Below are 18,104 nucleotides of genomic sequence, written 5' to 3' on the forward strand. Positions count from 1 at the left end.
AACATTTCTAAAGTATTCTACACTCGCTCACACACACAAAACCTTTCATTTGCATGATTTTTTAAAAGACAAATAATGGAATATTCAGATTTAGACACTTGGGGTGATATATTCCAATCTACCACCTTATTATTTATTTATTTATTTATTTATTTATTTATTTATTTATTTATTTATTGTATCTATATACAGTAGAGTCTCACTTATCCAAGCTAAACAGGCCAGCAGAAGCTTGGATAAGCAAATACCTTGGATAATAAGGAGGGATTAAGGAAAAGCCTATTAAACATTAAATTAGGTTATGATTTTTCAAATTAGGCACCAAAACATCATGTTATACAACAAATTTGACAGAAAAAGCAGTTCAATACGCAGTAATGTTATGTTGTAATTACTGTATTTATGAATTTAGCACCAAAATATCACGATATATTGAAAACATTGACTACAAAAGTGGCTTGGATAATCCAGAAACTTGGATAAGCGAGGCTTGGATAAGTGAGACTCTACTGTACCACTTTTCTCATTCCTGGGGGGACTCAAAGTGGTTTACAACATATTAATGACAAAATTCAATGCCAAATATAAATGTGAAAACCAAATCATAATATCAAACAATAACTTTAGGTTAAAACCACTAAAAGCATTCAACATAAAACATAAGCAACATCATCATTCTGTTTTGTTCGACATAAGTAGACTTTATCTAACATTGCTTCAAGAAAGTGGCAGGAACATCTGCACTGCAATCAGCCTAAATTGGGAAGGTTTTCCCCATAACTTTTAGGAATGAAAGGGCTGTGTCAATGGAGCTGGAATGGAATATGGTTTGAGCAATGAACTACAATTCTGGAGAAGAGGTACAAATCCACACTTATCAGTGAGTGCCCACCTTAGGCTATTCATACACTCTTAGGGTTACCGTAAATTGAAAACAACTTTAAGGTACAGAACAAGAAAGCTGTTATCAAAGACACTGAAAATCCCATAAAGCAGATAACATAAGGTGGTGTCCTACTTCTAGATGACCCATACCCAAGCCTTTTGAGGTACAAAAAAAATTGGTTTGGTTGATGTTTATAACTTATGTCTACAGTTCTATGAAGTCCTTCATCTCCACATTTTGTTACTGTTTACATTTTGCACACTGGAACTTTTTGAATTGGTCGCCCACATCAAAACAAAACAAAAAAATCCTATCTGTGTCTACTCAGAAATATGCTTTCCTATTGAAACGAACAAGATTCATCCCATGTGTCTGGGTTTTTTTCCTGAATAAATCAACAGTTCATATGCATAAAAATCAGAGCTACTTGTAATGAAGTTAACAGGCAATTTTAATTGGCAGCTCCATTTCCAACATAAGTTCTTTTCAAAATGCTAAGTTCCTTGCATTAAAATGGAAATAATTCTGAAATGTTTCCATAATACACATAGATCCCTTTCTATTTAATATCTTTGGAGGATGGGGAGTGAGACGAGGAGGAAGATGAGGAAGAGGAAGAAATTTCCTTAAGTGGAAATTTCATCTGTCAAAGGAATCAACTTGTTCAGAAGGATTTTGATCTCAGACAACCCTTTTCTTTGGCTGTCTATGGCTTATCTGAAGGTATTGTGTGGTGAGGAAAATCTCATTGTCTTCTTTCAAAAGGAAAGGATACATGGAGGATTTCACATATAAACTTTCCCTCGAGGATAACATACAGTATTTGATAGAAATCAGGTTTCAAGGTAGCGTGCCAAACTACGTTTCTGCGAGAGCAAATCTTCTTGCCAAGCTGCTGCATCAAAAGCCCATCCTTTTCTGGCTATCCCTTGCTCCCTCATCAAAACTATTTCCAGTACTGTCAGAAAACATGATAAAAACACTGGCTTCAGCTAATTTCCAATAAGCCTGAAGGGAAATGTGCTGTTCTATTTTCTCAATGCTGAATTTGATAACCTCCCCCACCCCCTCTCTCTTGAGGTTGAACTGAGGAGAAGCAAATACTGATAATTCTGGATTTTTCAAAAAAAGAAGAAACAGGATGATGATGGTCCATTAAAAGCTAAGAAAGACTGGTCTCCTTGTTTTCTATGATTCCCACCTGCTAGCCATATCTGTCTGTTAGTGTGTACACTAGAGTTTTAAAATTTTCATTTATTTCACTCTTCTATGCATGAGGAGCCCCTGCTGGCACAGTGTGTTAAAGCGCTGAGTTGCTGAACTTGCAGACCAAAAGGTCACAGGTTCGAATCCGGGGAGCAGAGTGAGCACCCGCTGTTAGCTCCAGCTTCTGCCAACCTAGCAGTTTGAAAACATGCAAATGTGAGTAGATCAATAGGTACCACTCCAGCAGGAAGGTAATGGCACTCCATGCAGTAATGCCGGCCACATGACCTTAGAGGTGTCTATGGACAATGCTGGCTCTTCGGCTTATGGAGATGAGCACCAACCCCCAGAGTCGGACACGACTGGACTTAACATCAGGGGAAACCTTTACCTTTAACCTATGCATGAGCAAAAAGAATTGTAGGTTTTTTTTTGCATAATTCAATTATTTTATTTTGTTTTATCCAGTTATTCCTTAAAAAAAACCAATCTCAGCCTTTTTGTGGGAAAAGTAATAACACCCAAGGATGTTTTGCAAAAAATCTTGCATCAATTCACCCTCTTCTCAATAGTGTTTCTGTCAGTAGACAAAACCTTTCTCATCCAAGGATAAGAAAATGTTCATGTATTTATACATCTCTAGGGGTGCATCTACACTGTAGAGTTAATCCAGCGTGAAACAACCTTAACTGCCATGGTTCAATGCTATTGAATCCTGGGTGGTTGTTTTAAAAGGTCTTTAATGGCTTCTATGCCAAAGAGTGCTGGTACTCCACCAAATTACAAAGCCCAGGATCCCATGGGATATAGCCATGACTGTTAGAGTAGTGTCAAACTGCATTAATTCTACAGTGTAGATGCACTTCCCAGATTTGTTGTGAAGATAAAATGTAGTTTGACATGGATTCCTTGGAGAAAGAGTAGATGATAATGCAGAAAATCAATACATAAGTTGAATGATGTGGTCTAATATGCACAATCTTTCTCTCCTTTCCTCCTTTGCTCCCTCCCTCTGTGTGTGTGTCTGTGTGTGTCTGTGCATGCACGCACGTATGTATGTAGACAGCGGGCCCTTGGTATTTGCAGGGTTTTGATTCCAGAATACACACAATTTTGTTGATATCAGAATTTGTGGATGCTCAAATCTCATCATATACAATAGAATAGCACAGTAAAATGCTGTCCCTTGCAGAAAATGACAAAATCAAGGGTTGTGTTTTGGAAATTTTGGGGTGTGTGTGAAGATATTATCAAGCTATTGATAGCTGAATCTGTGGACACAGAATCCATGGACATGGAGAGCCAACTATAACAGCCTGTAAATCGTATCACTACTGAACACACACATTTGATCAAAATGACCCATAAGAAAGTGTCTTATTTTTTCTGCATACACTGAATGTCTGGGAGCAAAGTTCAGGTGTTCCTTCTCAGTATGTAACAATTTTGAAGGTCTGGGCCACACCACATAGAATAATCCAGTCATTGGCCATGCTGGCTGAAAAAGCATTGAACTCAATGCCTGAAAAAAGTAAATTTTCCAAATTCTCCTTTTTACCTATAATGTAGGGGACCTAACTGTGACCATTATGAATAACTCAACTCCATAAATATTCAGCCAAAGACAACACAGTCTGCTCTGACTGCAGAGAGAAGGGATCCAAACATTTAAATCAAGTAAAGTAAGTTTATTGAAAGTCTGAAGGACTCTTGGTACCCACGAGAAATTGTTGTCAAGATTTAGAATGTACACTGAGAATATTTCTTCATTAACACCACTTCTGTGACTGCATCATTTTTGCATCATTTTAATATATAAATATTTTTCCTCTCATTCTTTTTTTTTTTTAAGAAAACTAGTTTTAAAATATAGTGTCTACAAATGTATGCTCAGCAAGCCCAAGTATGTTGTTATGCAGTGGGAAAAGAATTATATAAGCAGCTTTTTGATTGATTGTCTTTGCCACTCATAAATAAATCAGATATAAGATGTGTGCATCCCCCATCATTTCCAGATGAAAAAGAGGAGGTCAAACAAGGTATCCTTATATATTTTTACTCAGAGTCTGGTTTTGCACACAAAAATACATAATATTCTCTAAAGAAAAGCTTTGCACCAACTCTCATTAAAAAGTAGATCAATAGGATTTTTAAGAACTCAAAGGCATATTCCCATACGCCAGGGAGAATCTTTTAGTCAAGGACATGAACATGCAATGGTTTGGTGTTGTGTTACACAATAACATACATAGATATAAACTGTACTATACATGAAGAATGATTTTGGGGGCAATGCACAATTATTGTATCCAGCTGATAGCAAGATAAGTGGAATTGCATATGGAGATCTTTATGCATGCATGTTAAGACACCGCAGTTCAAGGATTTGAAACGTGTCCAAATTAGGACAACTATGGTGGCAACCACACTGCAGAATTAATGTCATTTGAAACTGCATTAATTATCATGGCTCAATGCTATGTAATTTTGGAGATATTTTCCTTTCTCTGACAGAGAGTTCTGTGTCACAACAGACTAAAAATCCAAGGATTCTGTAATATGGAGCCATAGTAGGTAAAGTGGTGTCAAGGTGCTATAATTCTGCAGTGTGGATGTTTTCCTAGATAAAGGCATGGAACCAAGCCTTACAGGAAACAACTTAGGGAGCAGAGAAGCTTGAAGCAGATATGACTAAGAGGTGACATGACAACCATCTTTAAAAATCAGAAGGACTGTCATATAGAAGACAAATCAAGCTGTTTTCTTCTGCTGCTGCTGCAGGGAGTAGAACGAAACAATGGATTCAAATTACAAGATGAGAGATTCCATATACATTTTATGAAGAACTTAGCGGTGGACTCCCTGTGTTTGTAGGAAAGCCTCTTTCAGGAGTATTTTCATTGTGAATTCCTACATGTCAGGATTTTGGAGTATATGGAACTTGTATTCCCTTCCAACTCTAAGCTGCTGTGATTCTATATGAGGACACAAAACAGTGTGTGCATTGCCTTTATGGATTGCCTTTGTGAATGACACATTGCAATTTCACAACAGCTCGACATTTTGCTCTATGTTGTAATTCAGTGTATGGATTAAGTAACTTAATCTCTGCTAGCAAACATTTATAGTATACTTGAGCAGTACCAGGGATCTTGAAACATGAACTTCAGGGATGCACTAAGAAACAACAACCTAGACAACGGCAGGCAAATCACTCACATATACCATTGGGTCAGAAGCTGTTCAAATGCCCTCTTATCCTTATTGGGCAGGACTGATACTGCCCCAAGCAGCTACATTCACAATACAATGTAGCCCATATATCCATAGGACCGGTATCCTGCAAGGCTTCTGTCACCTACTTTGTGCAATGGGTTCCTCATCTTGTAAAGTGATGTCAGGGGAAGAGATTCTCCTTTCGCACTATCCTTCTTGCTATTCCTTGGCTGTATGTTTTGTGTTTTTAATTGTATTTTTTGTCTTTTTATTAACCATTTTAGAAACTGTACAATCACTATCAATTTTTTAAATTACAGAGCAGCAGAAGTCCAGGAAGATGGGGTTACAAGGGTTTGTGAAGGTATGATCACAGGACCATGAATTAATAGTCCAATATCTATGACTGGAGCCCCCGGTGGTGCAGTGGGTCAAACCGCTGAGCAGCTGAACTTGCTGACCGAAAGGTCAACAGTTTGAATTTAGGGAGCGGGATGAGCTCCAGCTTCTGCCAACTTAGCAGTTTGAAACATGCACATGTGAGTAGATCAATAGGTACTGTTCCAACAGGAAGGTAACAACATTCCATGCTGGCATGCTGGCCATATGACCTTAGAGGTGTCTTCGGACAATGCCGGCTCTTCGGCTTAGAAATGGAGATGAGCACCATCTCCCATAGTTGGACACGACTAGACTTAATGTCAAGGGGAAGCCTTTACCTTTTATCTACGATTGTGTGACTGCCTAGCAATAGTAGTTTCCATGATAAAGTCCTTTTGCATGATAAAGTCTTAGTAACAGAACCATCCCTGACCAAGGACGCAGCCAGAATTTAGAATTAATGCAGTTTGATGCCATTTTAACTGCTGTTAAATCCTGAGATTTATCATTTAATGATACACTAGAACTCTTTGGCAGAAAAGGCTAAATACCTTATAAAACTATACCTCCCATAATTCCATAGCATTGAGGCATGACAATTATCATGTCAATCTACATTAATTAGGTGTTGATGAAGCTAGAGTTAGGTGATAGAGCCATAAGTCGTCCAGTGAAAGCTTTGTGACTGAGCATGGATTTGATACTGGATCTCTTTAGTCCTAATACAATCTCACTAAGAAAGTAAGATTTTGGTCTTGATTTTGTTCAGTCAACATTTTGATCCCATCTGTTTCCTCCATTAGAATATTTTGCAGTCCAAAAACACTAAAGGCATAGCACTGAGACATGGAAATTAAAGTAGTATCAAACCACATTAATTCTAGATACATTGTTGGTTCTCTGAGAAGGACAAAGCTTCTCTGATGTCAAATGAGTGCAGAATATCCTATTAACATCCTATTAACATCTAAAAATAGTGCGGTTATAGTGGATATAGTGTAGAACTGGTGAAATCCAAGCTCAGTCTTCTACTCAGACTGAAAGCTCAATGTGTTAACTTGAGTCAGTCACAATTTCTCTCCCTAACCTATCTTGCAAGATTGTTCTGAGGACAAAGATAGGGAAGGGGGAGGCTATTCAGGTGGAGGCTTTATTTTAAGATCCAGAGCAGGGGTCCCCAAACTAAGGCCCAGGGGCTGGATGCGGCCCTTCAAGGCCATTTACCTGGCCCCCGCTCTCAGTTTTAGACTTAGGCTCGCCCAAAGTCTGAAATGACTTGAAGGCATACAACAACAACAATCCTCCTTGATTATCTCATTGGCCAGAAGCAGGCCCACACTTCCCACTAAAATCTTGATAAGTTTACAGTATATTGGTTAAAATTATTTTTATTTTTAAATATTGTATTGTTCTTTCATTTACCAATATTGTAAATGAAATATTGTACATGAATGATATGGTAATATAATATAATATATTATATAATACGATCCCTGGGGAAGGCAATGGCAAACCACCCCAGTATTCTTGCCATGAAAACTACATGGATCAGTACAATATATTGTGTATACATATAATATTAATAATAATATTATAATGTAATACAATATAATATTTATTTATTACAGTATTTCTACCCCGTCCTTCTCACCCAATAGGAGACTCAGGGCGGCTAATAATAATAATACAATATAATAATATTGTATAATATAATAATATTAATTATATATTATATATTAAATGTAATATTACTAATAATATTACGGTATAATGGTATAGTACAATATAGTAATATATAATGCTAATATTGTGCTATGCTAATAATACAATATATTGTATGTACATACAACTTGTAAGCCGCTTTGAGTCCCCTTCGGGGTGAGAGAGGGTGGGGTATAAATGTAGTAAATAAATACCAGTAAATAAGTAATTGTTGCTGGGTTTTCTTTTTTTCTTTTTTGCACTACAAATAAGACGTGTGCAGTGAGCATTGGAATTTGTTCGTTTTGTTTTTTTCAAATGATAATTTGGCCCCTCAACAATCCGAGGGAGAATGAATCGGCCCTCCACTTAAAAAGTTTGAGGACCCCTGATCCAGAGAGTACAGAAGTCAATTAATGAGTGCCATTACTTGCTGGGAGGGGAGCAACATCACATTTTCTTAAGGGGGATATCTCTTCATGACTTCTGGAGCACAAATGAGCTTCTTTAGGGGTGACATGGCATCCTTTAATGTCTATGTCAAAAGGCAGGTATTATCTTATAAATTCCAGATTGCAACTTCAAGTATGCTACAAGAGCAATGCCTCATTAAAAGCATCGGAAAGAGCCTTTCTTGGAGTCAGCAACTGCCTTGTGAAGTCTTGTTGCTGGCAATTAATAACTTCCTGAGTTCTAGCAAAGCCGGGAGGTTTTCTTAATTCTGTTTTCTCTTTGGCCTATGCCATGAGAAAACAATATATCATGCCTTTCCAACTGACCTCTTTTTTATTACAAATAACGATAGGATCTAGGACACCCAATGACACTAATGAGGAAGAATAAATAGCTAATAAAAAAGAAATACCTGCATTACAGAATTAAGAGCAATTATTTGTTCAGTCTTGGAACTCATTGGTTGTGAATAAGGTGCATTTATTGACCCATAATAATGCTGAGTAAATAACTGAATATTCATTTCTATCTTTTTCCCAGGAAAAAAAAATGGATCTCCCAAACTACACAGGGTGAATTCACTGTGAAATGAATGCAGTTTGACCTCACATTAACTGCCATGGTTCAGTACTGTGGAATCCAGGGATGTGTAGTTTAGAGGGGCACTACACTACAATTATTTGGCAGAGAAGTCTAAAAGACTTTATAAACCGTATCTCCCATAATCCCATAGCACTGAACCATGGCAGTCAATGTGGTATCAAACTTCATTCTACAGTGTAATTACACCCACTCAGTAAAGCAGGTTGTGAATAATAACACAGAGGTAGTTGTGTAATTTTTCACTGTTTCCCCTTAAAGGAAGCTATGAATAATTTGAACAAATTTCCTTCCCATTCTAAGAAAAAACTAGTTTTTGATGGTAATTTTCAGTTCATGATTGGTTCAGCAATGTTGTAGTTGCAGCATATCCTGTGCTAGGTACGTTTTTTCTGTGTTGAATATACTATTTATATAATATCTATCATAAATTCAGGGGTTACCCTGCAGGGCTGGATGGCCCTTGTGGTCTCTTTGAACTCTATGATTCAGAAAATGTTCTCTATGCAAATAAACCACACATACTGATAGTAACATGGCAGGAAAATTTCAGGATCCCTGTACAGGTTCCATGTCATACACAGACCTGTCCTCTAAGAGAGGGAATCAATCAAAGCATTGGGTCTAGAAAGCAAGGAAACAATGACTACTGCTCCCCCAAAATATGCTGTCTGATTACTAGAACACTCTGCCTTACAGCAGAGCCAGCCAGGATACAAAGACATAGCATGGCATAGTGGTTTGAATGTTGGATTGGAGTGCATCTACACTGTAGAATAAAAGTACTGATAGTTTGACTCCATCATGGCTGGAATCATGGAAGTAGTGATTTTGCAAGGTCTTTAATCTTTTCTGTTAAGGAGTGCTGGTGCCTTGCCAAACTAGGACTCTGGAGACCAGGGTTTGGATTCCCACTCAACCATGAAAACTACTGGAATTATTTCAGGAACACACTTGGTGGCCTTGGGTAAGTCATGTTCTCTCAGTCTCAGAGGAGGCTATCATAAACCTCTTTTGAGCACATCTTACTGAAAAGGCCCTGCAACAAGGCTGTCATAGAGTTGCTATAGGTTAAAAATGAAAAGGCTCACAGCAACAATAAACAATTGGAAACCAGAGGTGCAATCATGCCTGTTTTCAGGTCTCACTTACCTTTGAGTTCACCACTTCCAAGGAGACATTCTGAGGCATAGCACTTGGAACTGAAATGAAAAAGAGAATGTTGGATGAAAATGAAGTTGGGAAAAGGTGGAATTAGTTATAAAACACAATGATAAATGTTTATCTGCTTTTAAATTATCTCCACATACCTTTAGGTCACTTTCCCTCAGTTTATGACAGGAAAAGAAATACACCAAGTGATACTTCTGAGGTGCCATTTCCGCCCAGTTCCATCCAATCATACTTTAAATATAATTCATCTACTAGCCAATTAAAGACCTAGTTAGAACATAGGAAATGGTCACAAGAGCTGAGGGATCTGAGAGCTTTAACCTTTTAAAAAGTACTCTTTCCAACTTCTGCAATTGGTTCATTACTTAATATTATTTTTGGTGACAAAATAATGATCTCACATTGCTAAAGATTTCTTGTATTAAGTTTTTCTGTTTTTAGTTTTTTAAAAGGCATGAACAATACACTCATAACACCAGCCAAAATGCATGTAGAATGAACTAGCTCCTTTTTAAGCAAATCCACTTTGGGTGCTTTGAGTTCATAATTCAAGCAATGATAAGAAACAGAGTTTCTCTAATGATGGTTCCTAGGCCGAGTGCCAGAAGTTAGCATTATTGGCAGTTACCAATGGGCTGCTATCAATGAAGGACTATCTATCAACTTGTAGTTATTTTATGTTGCCACTCCCTACCTCTTAATCACTGTTTTTTAAAAGTAAAAAAAAAATCCAACACAGTATCTGCATGGGAGAAAATAAGCCTCTCTCTTGAATAGCTTAGCAAGAAATGCATAGTGATTTTTAAATACCCGCATTGTTTGCAAAGGTTTCAGGTGGCATTAGGTGGCATAAGAATGAAAACAAGTTAATGTTGTCTTCATATCTGTAGTAGCCTTGATGCTGTTTTCAGCACAAGAAAACGGATGGATTATTTTAGTTCAAATGGCACCCACTGGCTTCTATGTTAGCAGGGCAGTTAGTCCACTCTGAGGCTATAAAGGAGCTAACCAAGGTACTGAATCTGATTCCTAATAGAGGCTTAGCACCTTGGATAGTTTCATTAAAGTTCAGATTAAACTCAACCGAGCATGTCACTGCGCCGCTCACACATGGAATAGAGTTAGAAGAGCCACTGTTTCATGGACCACTGCTACCAACGTTAACACCAAAGGGGGGTTTCCCCTTAGGGGGAGCTGCTTCAGAGGTAAAATGAGAGCAAGGACCAGTACCTTTGTCTGGGAAGGGGAGGATGTCATAGAATCACAGAATAACAGAGTTGAAAGAGACCACATGGGCCATCTAATCCAACTCCTGCCATGCAGGACAAGCCCAATCCAAGCATCCCTGACAGATAGCCATCCATCCGCTGTTTAAAAGCTTCCAAGGAAGGAGCTTCTACCATCCTGTGAGGCAGAAAGTTCCACTGCTGAATAGCTCTTACAGTCAGGAAGTTCTTCCTAATGTTCATGAAGAATCTCCTTTCCTGTAATTTAAACCCATTGCTCCAAGTCCTAGTTTCCAAGGCAGCAAAAAAAAAAAAGCCTGCTTCCCTTTTCTTATTGTTGTAGCCTGGTCACATTCTGAGTGCTCAGAAGATGAGGAAGGGGATGCTGGGATATATTCAGAGGGCCCAGAGGAGGATAGAAATGGCCTAGAGAGAGTTGTTTTGGATCTCCTGGCAGTTTCCAAGAGACTGGAAAAAGTGATATCAGTTCTCATGGGAACCTGCCAGAAGTACAGGCTGAGAGAAAGGTGGGAGACAAATTTTTGTCCAGATCCAGGTGCTTGGAACTTTGGAGGCAGAGTGTACAACAAAGACAGACTCGCTTTTCCCAGAAGCTTAAAGATAAGGAGAGGGAAAGCAGGTGTGTGAAGAATGGTTTCATGGGAGGGATTTAGGCCTTTCAAAGTTGTTTCTACTTGTACAATCCTTTGTGAAAGCAATGTTATAGTCAGGTGAACATCTCTTGGTTCTTGGTCCTACCTTTTTGGGAATTCATGCATTCAAGATTTAAGTTTGTTCTTGTTTCTAGTTCATGTGTGGAATAGATTGCCTGCCTTGGATTCACGCTATCATGTTTATGGATATATCTGTGGATTGACTCTTGAGACTGTATTTGAAAGGCTTTTGGACTCTTGGCTATCTTTGAAATAACTTTTGGAACTTTGGTTAACCTTTTTTAGATTTGTTTATTTTTATATATTTTCTCTGAATAAACATTTACCTACTGGATTTTCTGGACAGGGTGTGGTTTGTGGTGAAAAGATGTTTCAGGGCTCCAGTGCAACACTTATGACATCCTTTCACATATTTATATGGCTATCAGGTCTACTCTCAACCTTCTTTTCTGTAAGCTAAACATACGCTTTAAGATGCTCCTCATAGGGCATAGTCTCCAGAGTTATACTCATGTATAAGTCTAGAAATCTTGGTAAAAAAATCAGCCTCCAAAACCATCTGTTGGTCAATGTACGTACTATACCTTAACCCTTTTCAAAAAAGGAAACATCCCGTTCTCTGAACAGGATGGTGAAAGACAAGGGCTTTTTCTGCCCTGGCATAATCTGAAAGAAGCTTCACTTCACACTCCTTTTGCCACCTCAATGATGTTTCTGGCCTATTTGAATGCCTGGGTTAGGAAATGGTGATGGTAATAATCAGTGACGGGCCCCCTGAGCACTGCCCTATATGTGTAATGATCCTTGATAGATACATGGGTCTTATCAAAATCCATAATTTTGGTTCCAAAATCTGCTCTTGACCCATACATGTATAAATATGGTAGTTCCACCTGCATATCTCTGAGCCTTTCACATTGCTTCAGAATTATTTGTAAGGAGATTGAAATGATTGGTTATCAGTGGCAGCCTTTCTGGTAAACTCCTCTCCCCTTTTCCTCTAACTGTGCTTTCCAACCATCATCAAGGTAAGGAGAAGTTACTCTGACAAGGGAAAGATGCCCTTTACACAGAGGCTACTGCTGAAGTGGCAGTTTAATTCCTCACCAAACCTGACATTGACTTTGGTGGTACCCTATCATGGGAGATATAAGACCATTCAACTGGCCAATTTTTGATTTCCTCACTTTGAGGAGCAAAGGGAATAACAGCTTTTAATGAGTAATATTTTAACAGTGCTCTAGCTGTTTTACTACTGATTATTATCTTTCAGATTGTTTTATAGTTTGACTTTTTATGAGTGCTTCTTGATTGCTGTTCTATGGTTTAATTGATTGTTCTAATTGCTGTGGATAACTGCTTTGAAAATTCATTCTTGTGCAGGACAGCGGGAGAGCAATGGGCATGGAGATGTCAGGAAGCAAAAGGAAAAGGGAAGGGTGAAAGGAGAAGAGAACAAAAGGAAAAATGAGGAGAGATTTCAGATCACAGCCCCCACCAGCCCGGGTCATTACAGCCAATTATAAAGAATACTGGGAATTGTAGTCTAACAATATCTAAAGGTCACACTTTTCCCACTCTTATACTAAGATGTTTCTACACGGTCAATATGCATAAACTTGAATTGTGGATTGAGGCAGAACTTGAAAATGTTACTTTGTAGACTATATTCCCCAGAATCCATTGAAAAGCATGGTCAGTGGCCTTGCAGGTTGGAGGATTTTGTGACTTCCAGTCTCTGCCCCCCCTCCCAAAAAAACCCCCACAAATTTTCCTAGCTGTTACCTAGCTGTTACCCTATTCTCAGGCTGAGAGCTCCACTAATACAGTCAGATCATACAGAACGTAACAGCAATTGGATTATATTGCATGTCAATGCAATTAGTAATACGGTCATCCAGCCCAGTCCCTTGCCATGCAGGAAAACACAATCAAAGCACCCCCCCCCCCCCCCAACAAAGCCTCTCTTAAAAAAAAAAGCCAGAGAAGGAGAATCCACCATACTTCCAGGCAGCAAATTCTACTGTCAAACAGCTTGTACTGTCAGAAAATTCCTCCTAATGTTTAGGTGTAATTTTCCTGTAGATTGAATCCATTGTGCTGTAGTCTGGAGTGGCAGAAAATAAGCTCACTCCATCTTCAATGTGTCATCTAGTCATATATTTAAACATAGTGATCATATCACCTCTTAACCTTCTCTTCTTTGGGAAAAACATATTCAGCTCCTTAAACTTCTCCAGATCCTTTGGCCACCCTTCTCTGGACACGTTCCAGCTTGTCAATATATTTATTTAATTGGGGTACCCAGAACTAGACACAGTTTTCCACTTGAGGTCTGACCAAATCAGAACAGATAGGTATTTTTTTCTTAAATAACATTTTTCATTGACAGTATTATGGTCCTAATTGAATATAATTGCCACATAGAAAAAATGCAGGCCAAACAGGGAGACAGAGAGAGATACAGTAGAGTCTCACTTATCCAACATTCACTTATCCAATGTTCTGGATTATCCAATGCATTTTTGTAGTCAATGTTTTCAATACATCGTGATATTTTGGTGCTAAATTCGTAAATACAGTAATTACTACATAGCATTACTGCATATTGAACTACTTTTTCTGTCAAATTTGTTGTATAACATGATGTTTTGGTGCTTAATTTGTAAAATCATAACCTAATTTGATGTTTAATAGGCTTCTCCTTAATCTCTCCTTATTATGCAATATATTTGCTTATCCAACATTCTGCCGGCCCGTTTATGTTGGATAAGTGAGACTCTACTGTAACACCAAGTTCCTGTCCCTGCCCCATTTTGGCTGATTTTATTTCAAAAGGGAAATTTTTGTTGCATCGCTTGCATTCTATAATGTTTTTAAAAGAAAGGTACCAGTCCATGCAATGGTGTGATTTAGTACAAATCTGCTTTTTCCACTTAGAAGCTTTAAAATTCACGAGCTGCTTCTCAGACATAAGAAAGGTTGTCTACTTTCATCATAGAAAATCAAAACCCAATTAAGGCTTGTTTTATGAAATCGGCTGTTTTATTTCTTAATGATGAAGCTGCTGTGTGTCATTTTTTAAAAACTAAACTTACTATCTTAATTAAAGATCAAAGGGTTTATGATGTTACAAATAAGAATGTGATACACCTGTTCCCTCTAATTAGGTATTATCACATGAGGAGTTGGCCTCAAAACATTTGTCAGCATATATACGTTTCATGGAATCATAGAATCATTGAGTTGGAAAAGACTCCAAGAGTCATCCAGTCCAAATCTCTGCCATACAGGAAAACACAAAGCACTCCTGAGAGATGGCCATCCAAGCTTCTGTTTAAAAACCTCAAAGGAGCCTCTACCACAATTTTCTTCATGTTTAGATAGATTCTCTTTTGCTGTAGCTTGTACACATTGCTTTGTGTACTAGGGAGGATCTAAACTGTAGAATTATAGTAGTTTGATACCACTGGAACTGTCATGCCTCAATGCTATGGGATTCTGGGAGCCTTTAACCATCTCTGCCAAAGGGTGCTGGTGTCTCACCAAAACACAGCACCCAGGACTCCATAACATGGAAATGGGTTAGGGAAACACATATAAATGCACATACATTCCCACATAGCAAGTATAACAACATGATATGAAATTATAGAAAAGGGTCAAAGGGATTCTGGGAAGTGCAATAAAAATAAGGCAGATAGATTTTAATACCTCCTTGGTGTATTTTATCCCTTGGAGGAATGTCCCAACATGGAGATGTAGGCTGATCACACTCATTTACACCACTGAAATGTGACTCTTACTCTCTCCCTCTCCTACCATACCACAGTTTTCAATCTGTGTGGTTCCACAATTTTCACCTTTGCTGCTATGAAGACAGGGACCAATTTAAAACTGTTGAGTTTAAAACCTTATAACTTCCAAAGCAGAAAATAAATGGAACAGCAAACTCGCAGCAGGTATGTGTGATGTTTACTACTTTATGACATTTAAAAATCAATTAAGTTCTTGCAGACTGCTTATTGATGTTTACTCCACTGACTAAATATCTACCAGTTCTTAGTGGAACGTGTATAAGCCCTAAAGGGGGTGGTTACAGGATAAAAATGTTGCAATGATCCCTTAGGCTAAACCAATACAATAATTGACAGGAACAATTTTAGTAGATAAGACAGATTGATCATGTTATGAGTGTATATGTTAACCCATCATAAATGATTTGAATTCTTAATATTTTTCCTTGATCTACTTATTTCTCATGATACAGTTTTACAATTGCAGGAACTGGGAGTGGAACAGTAATTCCATGTGATTTGGTATCTGTGCTGATAATTTCTTCGTATTGTTATTTCAAGATAATAGGATTGACCCTGTTCCGTCCCCCAGGATGATGGTTTGCCTTACCTATTGGTCGTTTGTTTGTTTTCCCTCCTTTGCATTTTGTTTCAGCCTCTGGCTGCAAAGCCCAGGAAAGGTGGCTTGAAGTCTGCAAGAGCTGGCTGCAGTTTTCTTTGCAATGATTGGTCAAAGAGTACAACATCTTAGGACCGCCCTTTTTACCAGGGTCTAGTCTCCATTTTAGAGTTTCATTCTGGCTATAGTCTTCCAACGTGCTGGAGCTGTGCAAGGCTAACTGGGACAAATCATCCTCAAAACCAGGCCAATCTAAGCCTATCCAAATTAGATAAGTATTGAATTATATTGATCTGGAATAGGAAATCTAGTTATAGGAGCAGGGTTATTCTGTCGCTTCTAGAACTAATCTTTGCTGTAAAGATAGGGAAGGAAAGAGTTTCTCCTTCTAATATAGGCAGCGTGATTAGGGTATAGTGGTTTTATAATCACCTTTGCTTTCTGGAACCAGGGATAGTTCTGTACCTAAAACCTATAGAAATTTGTTTCATTTTCTGCAACTTTAAGATCTGTGCCAGGTTTACAACCTTGTATGAATAAACATCCTTTTTTGAAGTTATCCAGACTCAGTCGTTCAATATCTATAGGACAGCTTATAGGGATTTGCAGTTCGCCCGGATAAAGGACAGCACGTTTCAGTTTTATAGTTTTTTATTGTCCGGCGGACGGCACAGTTTTGAGGTAGATCAGCGGTTTTTCCGCTTGAGCTAGCTTGCACGGCTTATAGTTTTTTATAGTTTAGGAAGTTTAGTATAGGCCGCGGCTTTTCCGCCTGAGCTCAGTCTGCATACCTAAAGACTCTACCAGCGTCTGAGGCAGTGGAGCCCGCTCTCAGACCTGAAGGAGTCAAATAGTGGGGCTCTATTTCCTTGCTATTTGGCTCGCGTGTGCGCACGTGGCCCAGTGGCTTTCTGGGTTTGCACAGGCTGTGCAGTTCCCAGCAACGTCCAGGGCTCCCTCGGCAGTAGACCTCGAGCCGCGGAGCACCAGCGACAGTTCTTTGGCTGGCTCTGAGGCGTGAAGCCCACCAGAACCAGGCTAGAACCTGGACAGGCCTGGCAACGCTGCTGCGAGTTCGGCCGGAGCACTCGGCCGGCTTCGACCTGCCTCATCGTCCTGCGGTGGTGACCTGCCTCATGGTCCGGCGGTGGTGACCTGCCTCATCGTCCTGCGGTGGTGACCTGCCTCATCGTCCTGCGGTGGTGACCTGCCTCATCGTCCTGCGGTGGTGACCTGCCTCATCGTCCTGCGGTGGTGACCTGCCTCATCGTCCTGCGGTGGTGACCTGCCTCATCGTCCTGCGGTGGTGACCTGCCTCATCGTCCTGCGGTGGTGACCTCCCTTCACAGCGGGGAGGAGGCGTCTCTTCTCTCCTCCTTTCCAAAGCCAGCCTCGGTGCTCCTTCGGCGGCAGGCCTCGAGCCGCAGAGCACGAGGTGCTTGAAAATTTGGCGAAGTCGCCATTTTGGCAGTTTACGTCACTCGGGCAAGGGAGGTATCAAGTGGCAAGTTGCTGTCAGTTGGCATTTTGCAGCTTGCCTACCAAAGTTTGGCGCCAAAGGTCACAATCTTTGTAAAGTATAGTTACTTAGTGATATATATTGCTATGGTTAAGTGCTGTGAATTGTATTATATATTGAATTTGCTTTTATTGTAAATTTACTTGCAGGTATATTGCATTTGCCTTTGTTGTAAATTTACTTGCTATTAAGAATACATAATGTCTATGCAATTTCAAGATGATACAGATGGTATACCTCCTTCTGAGGCTGAAAGTAGGAATGAAAGGCCCCAAAGGATAAAGCACCCTTCAGCCAAGATGCTAGCCCATCTAATAGATGAAAAGGAGCTCCTCCATGTGAGGTTAGGTTCGGCATGGGAGCGAATTGTAACATTGATGGACAGAATTGAGAGCTTGGGTATTACAAGGGTGCCATCCATATTACAGACCGACCTTGAAGAGACCTTCGGTCTCTGGAGGGGTTTGGTGTCTAAGATAGTCCAGGTCCTCGAGCGCATTAACGCCAAGGATTCAGAGTTAGAAATAGTGAGTGTCTTAGCTGACACTAATGAGAAAGAAAATAAGGTGAGGGCAATTCTAGATGCCTTGGAATTTAGTTCTCCACCTGTTAATCTAAGGTCTGAGCCAAAAGGAAATCAGTCTTCCTTATGC

General features: G+C 39.3%; 1 protein-coding gene across 2 annotated transcripts in view; it reads right to left on the bottom strand.

Annotated features, from left to right (window-relative positions):
- dcc (DCC netrin 1 receptor) overlaps positions 1 to 18,104 on the bottom strand; it is a 1,120,333-nt gene that overhangs the window by 248,465 nt on the left and 853,764 nt on the right. For both annotated transcript variants that reach the window (XM_008117567.3, XM_008117566.3), the window contains exon 12: positions 9,596 to 9,645. In XM_008117567.3, coding sequence (XP_008115774.2) covers positions 9,596 to 9,645 — 50 coding nt within the window. The remainder of the gene's footprint in view (positions 1 to 9,595; positions 9,646 to 18,104) is intronic.

This window comes from Anolis carolinensis, chromosome 2 (assembly GCF_035594765.1).
Source record: "Anolis carolinensis isolate JA03-04 chromosome 2, rAnoCar3.1.pri, whole genome shotgun sequence".
NCBI classification, from domain to species: Eukaryota; Metazoa; Chordata; class Lepidosauria; order Squamata; family Dactyloidae; genus Anolis; species Anolis carolinensis.